We start from the raw sequence: 17901 nt of genomic DNA on the forward strand, positions 1-17901 counted from the left end.
ATATACTTCAAATATAAACACAGTTAAGTATGCAACATTTTCAAAATTCCTATGACAATAGTAATGGGTGAGAAAAGAAATGACATAACAATGGGGTGACAGCATTCAGAGGAAAAACAGCAAAGAGGAAATTGACACTTCTCTCACATATACAGGTGTCCCTCCTAAGAGTCGTCGGAGGCATTCTCTCTGATGTTTCGGCGGATATTTGCAATTTCGTTTTTGCAGTGTTAGCTGTAATCAGCCCAAACAAATACTGGTCATGCCTTTCATGCAACACCCAGTTTTAACAGAAATTAGAAGTTTATTTCCCATTAAAAAACAAAATGTTTTCTAAAGTGGAATTTTTCACTACCATTCAATACAGCGGTCCCAAATTAATGTAGTGCCATATATATTAATAGTGACATTGAAAGATTATGAATACACAGTACTCCAGCAGCGACTGAGGAGTGTTTCTGCATGGCAACAGCTGACAGTGCAGGCTAGGCCGGTGCTGCCATTGCTGGAGTACTGGTTATTTTTCATGTTTTAATACCTCTGTTACAACATATGAAAACAACAAATATTGCACAAGATAATTAGGGACCACTCTATTGAACGATCATATAAAATTTGCTTTAAAAATATTTTTTTCCATGACATGAAGCAATCCTCATTTTTGGTCTGAAAACTACACATAATTTAAATAAAACACAAAAGGTTGAAGAACAAATACCTTTTTACAGGGTTTGTATTAAATGTATCAGAAAAAGTCTTGGAAAAATAAATCTGAGATACTGCCACAATGCCTCAAAATTCTTCCAACACACTGAGGGTACTCGTACAAGCTTCTTTGACAGCACTTATTATCCCATAGTGGTGTCCTCTCCACTTTTGGAAATAGGACATAGTCTTGTGCAATGTTCACAGCTGCTGACTATTTTCTGTTTCAAGTGGTTTATGAATATGTCTGTTATTGCGCCAGACTATTAAGAAAGGTGTTGTTGACATCGTATTTTTGCTCAAAGGTGACAGCAATAAAATCATAAATTTGTTTAATAATGGACATAAGAAAATAAATTTCACGCTGAATACCAAAAAATAATAGCATAAATTTTCTAGATTTATGCGCAAACAACATGCAGAAGTTCAGTATCTACAGAAGACAGGCAACTTCCAGCAACACAATCCCTGCTACATCGTCACCCAGATATACAGCATACAAAAAAGCTGCTTACAAAATGATGGCACATGAGCAAAAAAATCTCACTGAACAAAGAGGACAGGGAGAAAGAACTGGACACTAAGCAAACTGCAGTAGTTAATGACAACCCCAGCTCAATGATAGCATTAAATGGAAAAACAAATAACAACAAAAAAATTCTTGGCTCTTTCGAGTGAACCAATAATATAATCAAATGTTTGGCCAGCATACCTTATGTAGGTAACATTTCTCAGAAAAATAGCAAACATACTTAGGTCACAAACTACAACAGAAAACCCACGATGGAATATCAACAATTGTGGAAAGGATAGACTGCTACTCACTGTAAATATGACACTCTGAGTTGCAGACAGGCACAATGAAAAGCTTTCGGCCAAGCCTTCATTAGGAACGAAAAACACACAAATTCACACAAGCAAGCACATCTCACACACATGACTGCTGTCTCTGACTGCCCGATAACAGCACACACGCAGAAAGAAACACTCGACACCCATTCCAAAATCTAGAAGATCTTAAGATACTACACCTCTTCTCAAAATCAGAGACAATGGATTTAATGAAGGAGCTAGAAATTTCTATACACAACGAAAAGCAAGTAGAAAAAATTCTCAATGACAAACTATCAAGTTCAATAATCAGTAATGGTTATTGTATATATAGTTTAATCCACGGAAAAATTAACACCTCTGACTGTGTACAAACTCCTTATTAAACAATAGTGTCATAATATCTCTGTAGCATGTTTTGATTACAGAAACAGTGTAAGTGATAATTTGCTTCTGTGTACTATTCTGTGCAATGGATTGACACAATACTTTTTTAAGTAGACAGGCAAAAATACCACCTCTAACACTTTATATATAAACATTTCAAGATTCGAAACTTTCTGGCAGATTAAAACTGTGTGCCAGACAGAGACTCGAACTCGGGACCTTTGCCTTTTGCAGGCAAGTGCTCTATCAACTGAGCTACCCAAGCATGACTCATGACCTGAGCTCACAGCTTTACTTCCACCAGTACCTTGTCTCCTGCCTTACCAACTTAACAGAAGCTCTCCTACGAAACTTGCTCAGTTGGTAGAGCACTTTTTCCCGTTTCATATCAGCACACACTCTGCTGTGGAGTAAAAATTTCATTTTGATTCCATGATTCATTTTGTTGGATTGCAGTGTAACCTCAAAAAGACAACTACAATGCAAAAGAGACAGAAAATCACACATGCAAATGTTGCAAAAAATACTGATGTAAACAAATGCACATGGAAATGAGAAGAAATTCTCAAAACTTGTTGTGCCAAGTATGGAAAGTAAGTAACTGGTGCAATTTTTCATTATTTAGATCATGAATAACACAGATTCAGGATTTCCAAAAACATCGAGTATGATGAGAAAAAATACATTATTCTGTTACTACTCAATTTTTTTAGTATTTACATTTCTCACTCCACACTACTTTTCTTTCTGCATCATTAATGTCAACTTAGTTTTTTTACATCAAATGATTTCTAAGTCTTTTAAATAAAGTTCTGTCCTCTGTGGCATGATGATGTTTATGTGAATCAATGCTGGAAAATAAGATAGTTCCTGACCCCTGCACACCATGGACCACATACACCAAGGATTTGATGGACTAGTAGGTAAAACAGTTTTAAAGGAACTCTGAAACCATTTTTGTTTGTGAATCATTATGCTACACAGATTAATTTCTGTAGATACTCAGATACTAAATTCAGATTTAGATTTAAAAAAAAAAACTAAGGAAAATCCAGGATGGAATGTAACAATATTATTAAAAGGAAAGTTGCCACTCACCCTATAGCGGAGATTCTGAGTCGCAGATAGGCACAACAAAAACACTGTCACAAATAAAGCTTTTGGCCATTAAGGACTTCGTCAACAATAGACGTGTACACACACACACGATAGTGGGCAGTATTTTGACTACCTTTCGTCATGCCCTGAAATGAGGAATGACATGCCCAATATCCTTCCCATCCCTCCCACAGTGGTATTCCGCCATCCACCAAATCTACACAATATACTCGCCCATCCTTACACAACCGCTGCTCCCAACCCCTTACCTCATGGCTCGTACCCCTGTAATAGACCTGGATGCAAGACCTGTTCCATACATCCTCCCACCACCACCTACTCCAGTCAGGTCACGAACATCATCTATCCCATCAAAGGAAGGGCTACCTGTAAATCCAGTCACGGGATCTACAAACTAAGCTGCAACCACTGTGCTCCATTCTATGTGGGCATGACAAGCAACAAGCTGGCTGTCTGCAAGAATGGCCACCGCCAAACTGTGGCCAACAAACAAGTGGACCACACTGTTGCTGAACACAATGCCCAACATGACATCGTTCATTTCAATGACTGCTTCACAGCCTGTGCCACATGGATCCTTCCCACCAACACTAGTTTTTCTGAATTGCACAGGTGGGAACTTTCCCACAACCCTCCTGGCCTCAACCTTCATTAGACACTGTCCTCACCCATCCAGCCACTTCCCTGTTCCCATTCCAGCACTACACAGCTGTCATTCCACCATCACACTCAAGTCTTTATTTCTCTTCTTTTCCGCTACTCCCCCTCCCCACTTCTCTCATGCCCTCCATCTAACCTGCAGCACTTCACTGCCCGCCACCTCCACCATACTACCCCTCCCCTTCTCCGCTTGTCAAGCTGTGTGTGTGTGTGTGGGGGGGGGGGGGGGTTAATGCAGACCTTACTGGCCGGAAGCTTTATTTGTGACAGTCTTTTTGTGGTGCCTATCTGCGACTCAGCATTTCCGCTTATATGGTGAATGGCAACTTTCCTTTACACAATAAATTTGAAAAATCAATTATTTAAATGGTCAGCTCATAGTAATGGTTTATCAGGCAAAAATATGGCTTTTGTGACAAACTGCCACACTCCACACAATATCAGGTATCTCAAATACATAGATCACGTAAATGACTCAACTTAATAACATTTTACAGCCAGGAGAAATCATCCCTATCTGAATATCAACATATGTGAAGAGAGACGAATGGAATGAGGCTGGTACAAATTAAGTTCCATCTCATCCTACCTTTCCCCAAATATATGGTGTGTACTCCACACACACATAGTTGTGTATGCAATTTTTGTTTAAAATTTTGTATACATATGAAGAAAAAATACATCTATGAAAAAAGAATTTGCCTAATGATTTAGATTCCCTGCCATCAGAGATAAAGAAACCAAAACTGCACATTTTCACAGCACAGCACTTTCTTCTTGCACTTGGTTTTAACAGAAAAACTGTAAATTGTTGTTTAATAGTATACATAGGCTATGTCCATTGAAAGGCTTATTACAGAATCATGTAAAAACTTGAAATAAATCAGTTAAGAACTTGAGATTTTTGGAAACAACATTTCCACTTCATATATTAGCAAAGATAATGAGTGAATGCTAAAAACTAAGGCAAACATGTAGAGCAGCTCAGACTGATCCACTGCTTTATCCTCTCATTTTAAACAATTTTACATCTGCTGTGTACCTTTAAACACACACAACGAACATGTTAAAGAACGGCCCATGTATTATTAAGAATTAAAATTAGTTGTCCCCATGTTAAACATTCACACATTTCTTTATATGAATTGTTTGTTAACAAAGATAACTGCAGGAAGGATTAGCAGACCCTGTTAAATGTCAGTATAAGGCCTTTCCTATTTGACTAAATGCGGAAACACTTTTTGCAGTTTATGATTACAAGGGCCTTCAGAACAAGCGAACTTCATATTATAATGATTGATTAACAAAGACTGGAAAAATTCACATTTGCGATAAATGCAAATTTAGGTGCGAATTATGCCTCAAAATGTGAAAAATGTGAAATTGTCCAAAAAATGCTATTTTGATGAGAAATGTATGGAGATAAAACTATTCTATCTGCAGCATTTGTAGATAACTTCATTTTCTGCATATACATATACACAAAGCGATCAACAATTTACAATATCGGGCAATGCAAGAATGTGCTGCCTCGTATGACGACGATGAACATGGTGTCATAAAACAAAGACGTAAACGAATGAGACTGGCGACGAGGTAGTTGATGGAAATAACTGAATCGAGAGAAGTCGATATACGTTGATTTGGTATTGCTATGCTGTCGCTACCAATTTTAGCTGGCTGAAGACATAACGTTCACTGTTCCTCACATGTTAATAGGTAGGATGATTTCAATCTCAATTACACTAAACATTTCGGCAGTCACTTACTCTGTTTTACTTATGGTTTTATAGATGTAGTTGCCCCAAACAAAATGTTATATACTACTGTTGGTAGCGACCAGATACATATAAATGCTGGTCAATGTAAACCAATAATCAATTCCGCTCGCACCAGTCAGCATGCCGAATCCAAAGGTCTTTAGCGAGAGCACATGGTGAAGTTCGGATCGCTTTGTTTTTACTGTTTCTATTTGTTTGTGAATTATGGGTCGCTTGTCTGTGAAAGCACATGACAACACAAAACAATATGCGAGCCACAGTTTATATGCCTAAATTCCCAAACAGTGTTCTGCAAATTTTGCAACTGTCACATTGGATGATGTGAGAAGAAGGATAATATCGAAAATCATTAAATCAGAGATGCACTCTGCCCACCAAAAGAAAATGCTGCTGCTGCTTCTCAAAAGAGGCAATCACTGGCCGTTGATTGCTCAAGTGGAGCCAAAAGAAGAAAGCAAGATAAAGACATTTTCGGGAAAAAAAAAAAACTGTTGAGGCACTTTTAAAAGCCAATATTCCACTGCAGAAGTTAGAAAAAGCCGCCTTACAATCTTAGATTTCTGATTTCTCCAACGAAGCTCTGCCATGTGGGAAGACACTGCGTGAGAAATATTTATCAGGCAAGCAATTTGTTTTTGTGACTCTAGGTGGTGGTGTACCATAGAAATAAAGGAAATAAGTAACCCCCCCCCCCCCCCCCCATCTGGTGCAGCAAGCCTTACATGAAAAATACATGAGTTTTATGTACAACGTGAATATATTATTATTTGCAGACCTTAAGTAGTGAATGAAATGGCATGTTCAAGTTTTCTAGTTGCTCTTGTCTTAAATTCACGGAATAATCAAAGTTACGGATATATTTCTAGAATGTAGTTTTTGAGCGTACATGGACTGTATTATGTTTCTTTGGTGACGTGTGTTACATAGTGATAGTGATATTGAGTTTTGTTTCAAAATAAGCTGCCATAAAAATGAGAAATTCATAAAAGATAAACATTAGTAGCCCTTATTTGCTATGTTAGTTTCTTCATTTACAATTTTCCATGTGAGATTTATGAATTAGTGTTGAAAGTTAAGTTTCACAGAGCACAGTAAAATCACACGTTCCGGGCACTGGCACGTTAGTTGCTACACCGTATTTACTCGAATCTAAGCCGCACTCGAATCTAAGCCGCACCTGAAAAATGAGACTCGAAATCAAGGAAAAAAAAATTCCCGAATCTAAGCCGCACCTGAAATTTGAGACTCGAAATTCAGGGGGAGAGAAAAGTTTTAGGCCGCACCTTCAAATCGAAACAAAGTTGGTCCATTGTAATATGAGACACAATTTAGGTCGAATGAAAGACGATACAGCTACAATAGTTTGGTTCGAGTCGTAAGCTTAGCAGTTAAGCTTTACCAGGTAGCCATTGCTATGCGTCAGGCGCTCCGTCCGTATTTATACGGGTACCCTTCCTTTTTCACGTGCTTCGTCTGGTTTGAATCGATTGCTTATTTTGCTTTGATCTGATAAGTGCCGTTTTCTTTGTTATAGGTGTTTACGTTACTCTAAGCTGAAAATGCATTACTGTACTGCGTCATGCATTGTTTGTCGCATTCTGATAGTGCGTGTTTACGGCCTGTCGCCGCCCGCGGCATGGCTTGCTTTTGTGCAAGCTACCGCCGCTTACAATTAAAAAAAAAAGAGAGGAATTGTCTCATTAGCGAAACAATGGAAAGTGACTGCTACTTGTTGTTACTTACACTGCTGCTTTCTTTGATAATGATCAACAAGAACCAAATAATAGACTGCGTATGATAGAACATGTTCTGAACGAGAGTTAGGCGAAAAATTTTCTCCGTTTGAAAATCTTTGCGGCCGCTTCTTTAGTACATCAAATTCTGCACAGAAATTAGTCATTTTAGATTTAAAAATCTAGTCAGTTGCCGTGCTTCATTTCTGACTGTATCACTATTAGGCATAAGAATAATACGTATATAAACATGACACGATACGTATATTCTTCCACGTTTGCTGTTGTCTCACTCTAGTTTCGTAGTTTATTAGGCAGACAGGATTTAAATGAGATAGCAGCAAACACGAAAGAATACATGGCAAAATGTTTCTATTCGTATTATTCTTATGGTGAAGAGAATACTGCATGTGATTCACATTTCATCAGGTTCCTATTAGCAACAGTCTTGCCAGTCGGATTTTCGTAGTACATTGAAATTCTGCTACTTTCGAAGATGAACAATACGGAATTTGTATTTACTTCGTTGGATAATGTATGAAAAGCCAGTGGTCGAAACTGGGGGCGGAGAAAAAAAAGCTCGTCTTACACCTTTTTTTTTTTTAATTTATTTACTGACGCAGAGGTTTTGGCGCCAGTATTTATCTCTGTGCCTACAAAGCATACCTGTGTAGCGCTACATATATTCGACGGCAGAAGTTAGTTGTGGCGGCACCTACCAACATTTTTCAGAACTTCCGCTTGCTTTGCACTCGATTCTAAGCCGCAGGCGGTTTTTTGGATTACAAAAACTGGAAAAAAAGTGCGGCTTAGATTCGAGTAAATACGGTAATCGTAAGGAGGCGGAGGTAGAGTTGTTCATGTATCAAAATGTTTACTGCGTTGCACGATTTTTATTTCGTGTCCAACATAATTTGTAGAAGTGTGTTTTATTTCTGTGGTATAGCATCTTAAGTGTGGTGCTCGAAGTGGTGTTGTTGCTGTATTAAATCGATTACTTTATTGATGTAAACATGTTATTTTATCATTACCGGTCTATCTTGTCTTATAGATACTGCCAAATGAGAAAGTAACTGTAACAGAATTTTGAATGTCATGTTTCGCAGAAAATCATATGCTAATGAACACTTACAGTTCACTTCAAGATTTCATCACTGTAATCACTTTCACTTTTGACAATAGCTGTAGTCCACGATACATCAGTAACAATAAAATTTTCACATGTTAAATGACAGTAGTCACCACCCTGATGCAGCAGTTCACAAAGGCCTACAGCATCTTACTTAAGATGCCATAATGCAGAAAGAAAACTTGCTTGACGAAATTATTTGCGAGTAACAAGCTGTGGGGGAGAAGAGAGAGAGAGAGAGAGAGAGAGAGAGAGAGAGAGAGAGAGAGAGAGAGAGAGAAACTGTTACATGTAATAAAATCATGTCAAGTTCCACCGAATCATTTTATACTCAATAAAACAAACTTGTGTGAAAAAGCAGCTCTACTAATCTAACTTAACTGCCCAAATTAACTTCTACCGTAAGTCAGATTATGGTGTTTATTTTGTGACTTGCGTTTTATGATAGTTTTTTCTATTATTTCTAGAAATTGCCTCTGACCACAAAAAATTCACCAGTGAAGCTGCAACTGGGAGAAAAATAAACATCTTGTGTGATGAAACAATAGACAGGATGGGACAGTGTGTTTTTGTTGTCCTGTTTCAAGTGCCGGACTTCAAAGACAGCAAGCTATTCCCTGCTGCAGTGAAATTCCTAGATACAGCTAATGCAACAAACTGCTCTTGAATAATATTAGAGACGGTAAGTTATCACAAAGTTCCCTATGAAGTTGTACAGGCATCAGTGAGTGACAGTGCTGCACACGTGTGTGTGTTACAAAACATTAAAGGTCATAATTGGTGGTCAATTAATGAATATACAATGTTGGGTGCATAAGCTCAGTCTGAATGGCAAGTGTTGGACAACAGCTAGGTCAGGCTTAAATCAAGTAGTGCCATAGGTAAAAATCGACTTTCTTGAACACTCTGAAGGGCAAATATAAATAAGTCCAGTTTTTAAAGTCCAACAGTGCAAATGTAAAAGAAGCCAAACTACACTCCTGGAAATGGAAAAAAGAACACATTGACACCGGTATGTCAGACCCACCATACTTGCTCCGGACACTGCGAGAGGACTGTACAAGCAATGATCACACGCACGGCACAGCGGACACACCAGGAACCGCGGTGTTGGCCGTCGAATGGCGCTAGCTGCGCAGCATTTGTGCACCGCTGCCGTCAGTGTCAGCCAGTTTGCCGTGGCATACGGAGCTCCATCGCAGTCTTTAACACTGGTAGCATGCCGCGACAGCGTGGACGTGAACCGTATGTGCAGTTGACGGACTTTGAGCGAGGGCGTATAGTGGGCATGCGGGAGGCCGGGTGGACGTACCGCCGAATTGCTCAACACGTGGGGCGTGAGGTCTCCACAGTACATCGATGTTGTCGCCAGTGGTCGGCGGAAGGTGCACGTGCCCGTCGACCTGGGACCGGACCGCAGCGACGCACGGATGCACGCCAAGACCGTAGGATCCTACGCAGTGCCGTAGGGGACCGCACCGCCACTTCCCAGCAAATTAGGGACACTGTTGCTCCTGGGGTATCGGCGAGGACCATTCGCAACCGTCTCCATGAAGCTGGGCTACGGTCCCGCACACCGTTAGGCTGTCTTCCGCTCACGCCCCAACATCGTGCAGCCCGCCTCCAGTGGTGTCGCGACAGGCGTGAATGGAGGGACGAATGGAGACGTGTCGTCTTCAGCGATGAGAGTCGCTTCTGCCTTGGTGCCAATGATGGTCGTATGCGTGTTTGGCGCCGTGCAGGTGAGCGCCACAATCAGGACTGCATACGACCGAGGCACACAGGGCCAACACCCGGCATCATGGTGTGGGGAGCGATCTCCTACACTGGCCGTACACCACTGGTGATCGTCGAGGGGACACTGAATAGTGCACGGTACATCCAAACCGTCATCGAACCCATCGTTCTACCATTCCTAGACCGGCAAGGGAACTTGCTGTTCCAACAGGACAATGCACGTCCGCATGTATCCCGTGCCACCCAACGTGCTCTAGAAGGTGTAAGTCAACTACCCTGGCCAGCAAGATCTCCGGATCTGTCCCCCATTGAGCATGTTTGGGACTGGATGAAGCGTCGTCTCACGCGGTCTGCACGTCCAGCACGAACGCTGGTCCAACTGAGGCGCCAGGTGGAAATGGCATGGCAAGCCGTTCCACAGGACTACATCCAGCATCTCTACGATCGTCTCCATGGGAGAATAGCAGCCTGCATTGCTGCGAAAGGTGGATATACACTGTACTAGTGCCGACATTGTGCATGCTCTGTTGCCTGTGTCTATGTGCCTGTGGTTCTGTCAGTGTGATCATGTGATGTATCCGACCCCAGGAATGTGTCAATAAAGTTTCCCCTTCCTGGGACAATGAATTCACGGTGTTCTTATTTCAATTTCCAGGAGTGTATTTCCAATATCAGTTGTGAGTCGCTGGAACAGCTGGTTCGACACTGTGTTTTATTTGGAACATTACTTTCATGATATTGTCAGTTTTTTTCCAGTTGCCAGATATGAAAGACACTTGCAATAGTGGTGAGAATTTTATAAAAAAATTGACAGGGAGAGGTGTGAAAAAATTTCACACACACATGGTGTTTGTCAAGGATCATGCCAAGCTGCTTGTGGATCTGCTAACATTACTCAAAGCGTAAAAATATCCCACATGTCACATGTTGTACCCTAAATTAAACAATCTGGAATTAAAGTTTGCAGATATATGTGAAGGACAATATTCAGATTCGACAAAAAGTGTGCTGCGAACTGTAACTGCTTTGGAACAAATTGCTTCTAAAGATACCTTTTTTAAGTCAGTTAATGCTGCCAAAAGCACGCTTGCAGCACTCAAGAGGCAGGGGTCCTAATCGTAAGGAATTTGAGCATTTCACATGAGCATTTTATGCAAGAAATGTCATTCTGAATAATGCTAAGGATCCTCAAATTGACACACTCCCGAGATCCCCAACAGTAGCAACACACACAGTGTCTAGTAGGTATGGTTGTTTCAAAAAAACTTGTCGAGATGGAGCTGAAGGAACACAACAGAGTTAATGTGATCTATGTTTTTAGGGGCACGCAGACAGAAAGTGAATATGAAATGTTTGGCAAACATTGTTTGGATTTATTTTGATAGCGAGAGAATTCTGTTTCACTATAACACAGTTGTAACTAAGAGGAGATGTAAACTAAAAGAAAGTAGTGCAGAAATTTGTACTCTCATTTCTTTCTAGGAACAGAATTTGGTGTAAACGTAATGGAATTACTGCTGAAATTTGTACTCTTTTAGCAATAAAAATACATTTTAAAAATTCTGTAAAATACCAATTTTCTTTCATTCCTCAAACAAATTGACTGTACAGTAGCACTAAATGAAACAGTTGCCAAGAATAGGATGTAACAGCCAGAAAACCGATTATTTTATTGGTCTAATTGATGCCAAAAAATAGATGCTAATTTGTCCAAAACAGATGCTAATATAGCTAAAAATAAATGCTAATTTCATCAAAAATATACGTTACAAATTCCGGTCCTTATTGATTTATTACAGTTTTACAGACATGAGCATGTTGGTGAAACATACGAACAATTGCAATCTATACTTGATAGCATAATGGTTTACAAGTGTTGCAAAAGGCATATCATGTCTACGTCTCATATCCTGTACCAAGAAAGAGAAAGGCAATGAGTTTCTTGAATGCTCTTACATTAAATCTAAATTTCACATTCTGAAATGGGTATTAGCCTCACCTAATTAAAGACTATGGAAATAAATTTACCAAGGATTCAATTAAAAAGCAGATGTCTGACCATCTCTGAAGGCTCCCCAATATTATTTGATCCAATAGCAGAAATTTTGGGACAAGAGTAAGAGCTGGAAAATTTACAAGCAGACATTCTAAAGATGACTGAAACAAGACTCGGTGATGTGAACACCACATCATATTGCAAAAACTGCTACATTTTAAACAATCATAAGAAAATATTATCCTCTTGAAAACAAAGAATTATAATATATTGCGAACTAAACTGCCTTATCGTAGGCACCTTCAGTGCCGTGCGGGAGAGTTTGCATGCCTCGAAGTTGAGAGCTATGCCGACGGTAGCTTAGCTACTGACAGGGTCACCCAAGCTGGACTGGTCTCAACTGAGGCACCAGACTAAGAGTGTCTTGCAACATAAGGCAGTGGGAAGCCAACCTCCCTACAGGAGGAAACCCTAAAGAAATCCAGGTCCACCAAAATGGGGGTTGGGCGTGGGGCCGATAAACCCACACTGTAAAAATGACATTAACGGAACCTCAACAAGAGCCTCAGATGATGGATGAGACACAAAAAAAAAAAACAAGACCTCGGCAAAACATTTGGAATGGTAACATGGAATGTACGAACAATGTTGAAAAAACCTGCAAAAATGAAAGAGATAGCTGATGAGATCATGAAGTTCAAGTACAACATTGTGGCGCTACAAGAAATAAGATGGCAAGGACAAGGGCAAATAGATATGCCCCATTATCTCTGCTGTATAGTGGACCAGACAGACAAACAGGACAAGCCTGAATGGGATTCATAGTAACAAACGAGGTTGATAAAAGCGTTTTTGAATTTGAACCCATAAATGAAAGACTTAGTAGACAGAGTGAAAGGGAAATACAGAAATATAACGATGATAACAGCATTCACACCAACAGCGGGCATGCAGTGAAGTACAGAAGTATGATCTGTTCATAGTTATGGGAGATTTTAACGCACAGGTTGGGTGAAGCGAATATGGAAGAGTACCTGGGAGATACACATTACATGAAGAAAGTAACGAGAATGGAGAAATGTTATGTTAGTTTGCTCTATACTCCACAAGCCACTTTACCGTGTGTGGTGTAGGGTATATTTGCATTACACAGTCTACGGAAAAACCTGATTCCAAACAGCAGCAATAATTAACTGATTTATCCTTATATTTATGAACTGCATATTACCAAAAATTCAAGAATCACAGAGTAATCAACTGTTAGTAGGTTCACATAACAAGTCGTAGTTGTATTTTTGCACACATCTCTCCGACTTTCTTAATATGATTTTAAAGCAATTTCTGGATTAACAATTTAATATTGTAGCAAGAGACACTTGCACTTTGGAAGTTAGCTCTGACTGTCCCCTCCCATTCTCTATGACACTGCAATATTCGGACAATACCCCTAAAACAAGAAAATAATTTTTAAAAATGAAATATTTACTGAGCACAATATTTTTTCAGATGAAAAAGTTAAATCAAATTGCTGAATCTCACTGAATAGCTACTCTTCAGATTACCTTTATGAAAGAGTGTGCAATGAATTAATACTTTTTATTAAAAATGAAACTCCTTCAGCTGTACTTACGATTTTATATTTATTTGGCTATTAGTTTCGCCTAAAGATGGCGCTGACTCAACTAGTGGCTAAATAAATGTAAAATCTTAAGTACAGCTAGGGGAGTTTCGTTTTTAATAAAAATTATACCAGCTGTGGCCCGCCTTCGTCCAATTTAAATGTGGATGTACGAAGAGCAATGAATTAAGGCCATTAATATGAAGCAGCAGCCTTATCTACTACATGCACAATATAACTTGGCCCTTTCTTAAGGTATCACCCTCTTAACCTATTAGCTGTTGCAGTGGAGGAGAGGTTTAGAGGAAACACACCCCACCTCTTTCTTGCACAACAAGCAGCACATTCAAATCAACACTGCATTCACAGTCTCTACTACAAAGTTTTGGCACGCCTTGTTTAGTAGGTGAGGTTAACAATGGGGAAAAACACTCTGTATTAGCCCGAAGTCATCCGAGTCCACCGATTCCTTGCTCTCAGAAAAGGGCCAAGCTAAATTGCTTGTATACTATATCACAATAATCATACCAAAAATGTTATTTTATATACTTACTAACAGAACTTCTACAGTTCCTAATTCAGTTATTTCTTTGTTAACTGCCACATTATTTGTACCAACCATTGCAGCAAGTAGCTTTGCAACTTGCAATCTTGTTATACCAACTGGTGGATCCAATACACCTGCAGTAGTTTTGATACTAGGTTTCTGTAAAGCACAAGATGAAACTATTACGACTAATTTCCAATGGCTTCCACACTACACATATATATAATCTTTAATTATAACACCACAAAACACTTTCCATGTACAAAATAAAACAAGGAAATGTCATGGAATGATAAGGTTAAGGAAAATTTCAGACAACAAGGTACCTTCCTGTAACAAGAAATTATGGCACATAACGAGACTTGCTGATATGTAGGTTAGTATCAGGATTCAGGCATCCTGTTTTGAAAGAAGTCAAAACAACAGAAGAGCCCCACAAAATGATTAACAATGTGCAGAAAAGTAAGGTTAGCTTATTTCATCAAAATATTAAAGGACTGATTAATAAGATAGAAAAGCTTCTTACCAGTCTGGAAAATTTTAGAGAGCTCTGGAAAGATAGACATCCTGTGTCTGAGCACCACATAACCACAGGGTTAGATAAGTTATATTAATAGATTACACAATACTACCTTACTCATGCGGAACTAATGTGGGAAAAGAAGGAGCTGTTACATATGAGGGTATTCCCAAAAGTAAGGTCTCCTAATTTTTTTTTATAAGTACATAGACTTGTTTATTTCTACAATGGTTTACATCAGTTTACAGCTTGAACATTTAGCTATATTTTGACATAATCACCATTTCTGTCGACGCATTTTTGTAGACGCTGTGGCAGTTTGTGAGGAATCTGGATTCTTTACTGCACTACCTGTCAGACAGCAGCAAGCAGTTAATAGTCTATGACTTCAATGTAGATTTTCTAAAGGATTCTGAAAGGAAAAAATATCTGGAAACCTTATTTGTATCCTACAATTTGATCTCAGTAACTAACTTTGCAACAATTGTGGAAGAAGACGGAAGGACCCTAACTGATAATGTTTTCTTTGCAGAAGCTCAATGCAAGAAAGTAACTGTTTACCCAGTAACAAATGCTCTCTCTGATCACAATGCCTGTTAGTTAGGATACTCCTTAGTGCGAATCAGAATAATTGACAACTCTCGGACAAATGTTTTTAAGAATAGTTTACAAGCGATGGCCTGGTATGAAATTTATAATGAACCAAATGCTAACATAAAATTTAATCTATTTCATGATAAATTCACATCATTATCTGAAAACAGCTTTCCACTTAAGTTCATAAGAAAGGACATTAAACAACCATGTCAACAATCATGGATCACTACAGGGATTAAGATATCTTATGAAAGGAAAAGGGAACTATATATATTGGCAAGAACGAGTACAGATCCTGCAGTAGTTACACACTACAAAAACTACTTAAAATTACTACGTTAAAAAAAAAGGGAACATGCACATTATACAGAAAAGTTTCCTTATCACTAGCCAGAACCCAGCCCACATACGGTTCCTGCATTGTTGCTTGGCTCATGGAATCCCCCCAAATTGCCTCACCATCAAATTACCAACCTCTGGCTGCCACCTCTTCTTCCACAATAACCTCCATCTGTCCAGATTCCGCCAATCCTCAGCCCTCACCAACACAGTCCTGCACAACCATACCAGCCAAGACCAATCCTTCTTACAATACCTCCTCATCATCCATAAAATTCTCCTGCTATACAATCCCAAATTCCTATTACCCACAACACACATTGAAACCATTGTCCTCCAAGAACTAGAGCAACATGATCAACACCACCTCAAAAAAACTCTCCAGCCTGCTCTCTTCCTACTCCCACTTTGGAGTACCATTGCCCACCACCTCTACAACAACCTCCAAACCTCCCCCCATGTCCCCTTGTAGCTGACAAACCCTGTCTCTCAAGACCTACTACATTTTCCCCATCTTCCAAAACTCCCTCCCACCACCACAAAGAATCCAGAACCTAAACAGCTCCAAACACAGTCGCGAACCTTTCCTCCAGGAGCCTTAGCCCCTCAGAAATATCTTTCCAAAGGCCTCACCTTTTGCCTCACTCCCAAATTCAATCATGCAGGACTGGTTAAAGACCTTCTCTCCTTGTCCCGATCCCTACAGTGGAAACGCATTTTCACCACCAACCAAACCAGTCAGACTAAACCAAAGACCAATGTTGAATCCTGACTGACTCATTTCGCTCTTCTATCCAACCATGATCCACCCCCATTGCCCCTAAACCACCCTGTTTAACTTTCCAGAATTTCTTAACCTTGAACCTTGCCTCACCATCATTCCCCAAATCCCTCAATATGCAAACTAACCTTACAACCGCAGAAAGAACTGCAGTCCACCATCTAAAAACTGATCCCGACCTTAGGACCCTACCTGTGGACAAAGGCTCCACCACTGTTGTTTTGAACTGCAAGGATTACCTGGCAGAAGGACTCCGCCAGCTATCGGATACATCCACCTACAAACCTTGCCACAAGTGACCCCATTCCAGAAATCTAGCAGGATCTCCAGTCTCTCCTCAAATCCGTAGGCCCATCCCAGAACCCCTCCCCAGGGTCCATCTCCCTGCTCACCCTTACCATTCCTTGAGCTCCCATCTTCTACATGCTTCCTAAAGTCCATAAACCCAACCACCAACAACACCCCATTGTGACCAGTTACTGTGCCCCCACTGAAACAATCTCTGCTATTTTAGACCAACACCTTCAGCCTATTACTCGGAACCTACCCTCCCATATAAAAGATACCAACCATTTCCTCTACTGACTCTCCACAGTTCCTGTCCTTTATCACATGGTGCCCTGCTCGTCACTATTGAAGCCACCTCCCTTTACACATCTCTAATACCCATGGTCTTACTGCTGTTGACCACTATCTTTCCCAACACCCAATGGATTCCAAACCAACAACCTCCTTCCTAGTTGACATAACCAACAGTCAACCACAGTTACTTCTCCTCTGAGGGCATTACCTACAAACAAATCTGAGATACAGCTATGGGCACCCGCATGTTACCATCCTATGCCAACCTATTCATGGGCCACCTAGAGGAATCCTTCTTAAACATCGAGAATCCTAAACCCCTCAACAGGTTCACTTTCACTGATGATATCTTTGCGATCTGGATCAAGGTTGAGGACACCCCATCCACATTCCTCCAGAACCTCAACAGCTTCTCTCCTATTTGCTTCACCTGGTCCTACTCAACCCAACAATCCACCTTCCCACATGTTGACCACCTCAAAGATGGCTACATCAGTACCTCTGTCCATATCAAACGTACTAAACACATGCAATACCTCCACTTCGACAACTGCCACCCATTCCATACTAAGAAGTCCCTTCCATACAGCCTAGCAATCCGTGGTCGTCACATCTACAGTGATGAGCAGTCCCTCTGAAAACATACCAAGGGTCTCACTGAGCCCTTCACAGACCATAATTATCCTCCCAACCTTGGAGAAAAAAAAAACCTAATCTCCCATGCCTTATCTCTGCAGTCTCCCACAACCTCCCAAAGTCCCACCATTCGGCTCCAGAGGAGCATTTCCCTCGTAACTCAGTGCCACCCAGGACTGGAGCACCTGAATTACGTTCTCCAC

General features: G+C 40.2%; 1 protein-coding gene across 4 annotated transcripts in view; it reads right to left on the reverse strand.

Moving 5' to 3' along the window:
• Nucleotides 1–17901, reverse strand: part of LOC126247510 (serine/threonine-protein phosphatase 6 regulatory subunit 3) — a 182833-nt gene that overhangs the window by 83973 nt on the left and 80959 nt on the right. For all 4 annotated transcript variants that reach the window (XM_049948489.1, XM_049948490.1, XM_049948487.1 and 1 more), the window contains one exon: nucleotides 14250–14402. In XM_049948489.1, the coding sequence (XP_049804446.1) occupies nucleotides 14250–14402 (153 nt within the window). The remainder of the gene's footprint in view (nucleotides 1–14249; nucleotides 14403–17901) is intronic.

The sequence above is a fragment of the Schistocerca nitens genome, chromosome 1 (genome assembly GCF_023898315.1).
Source record: "Schistocerca nitens isolate TAMUIC-IGC-003100 chromosome 1, iqSchNite1.1, whole genome shotgun sequence".
NCBI classification, from domain to species: domain Eukaryota; kingdom Metazoa; phylum Arthropoda; class Insecta; order Orthoptera; family Acrididae; genus Schistocerca; species Schistocerca nitens.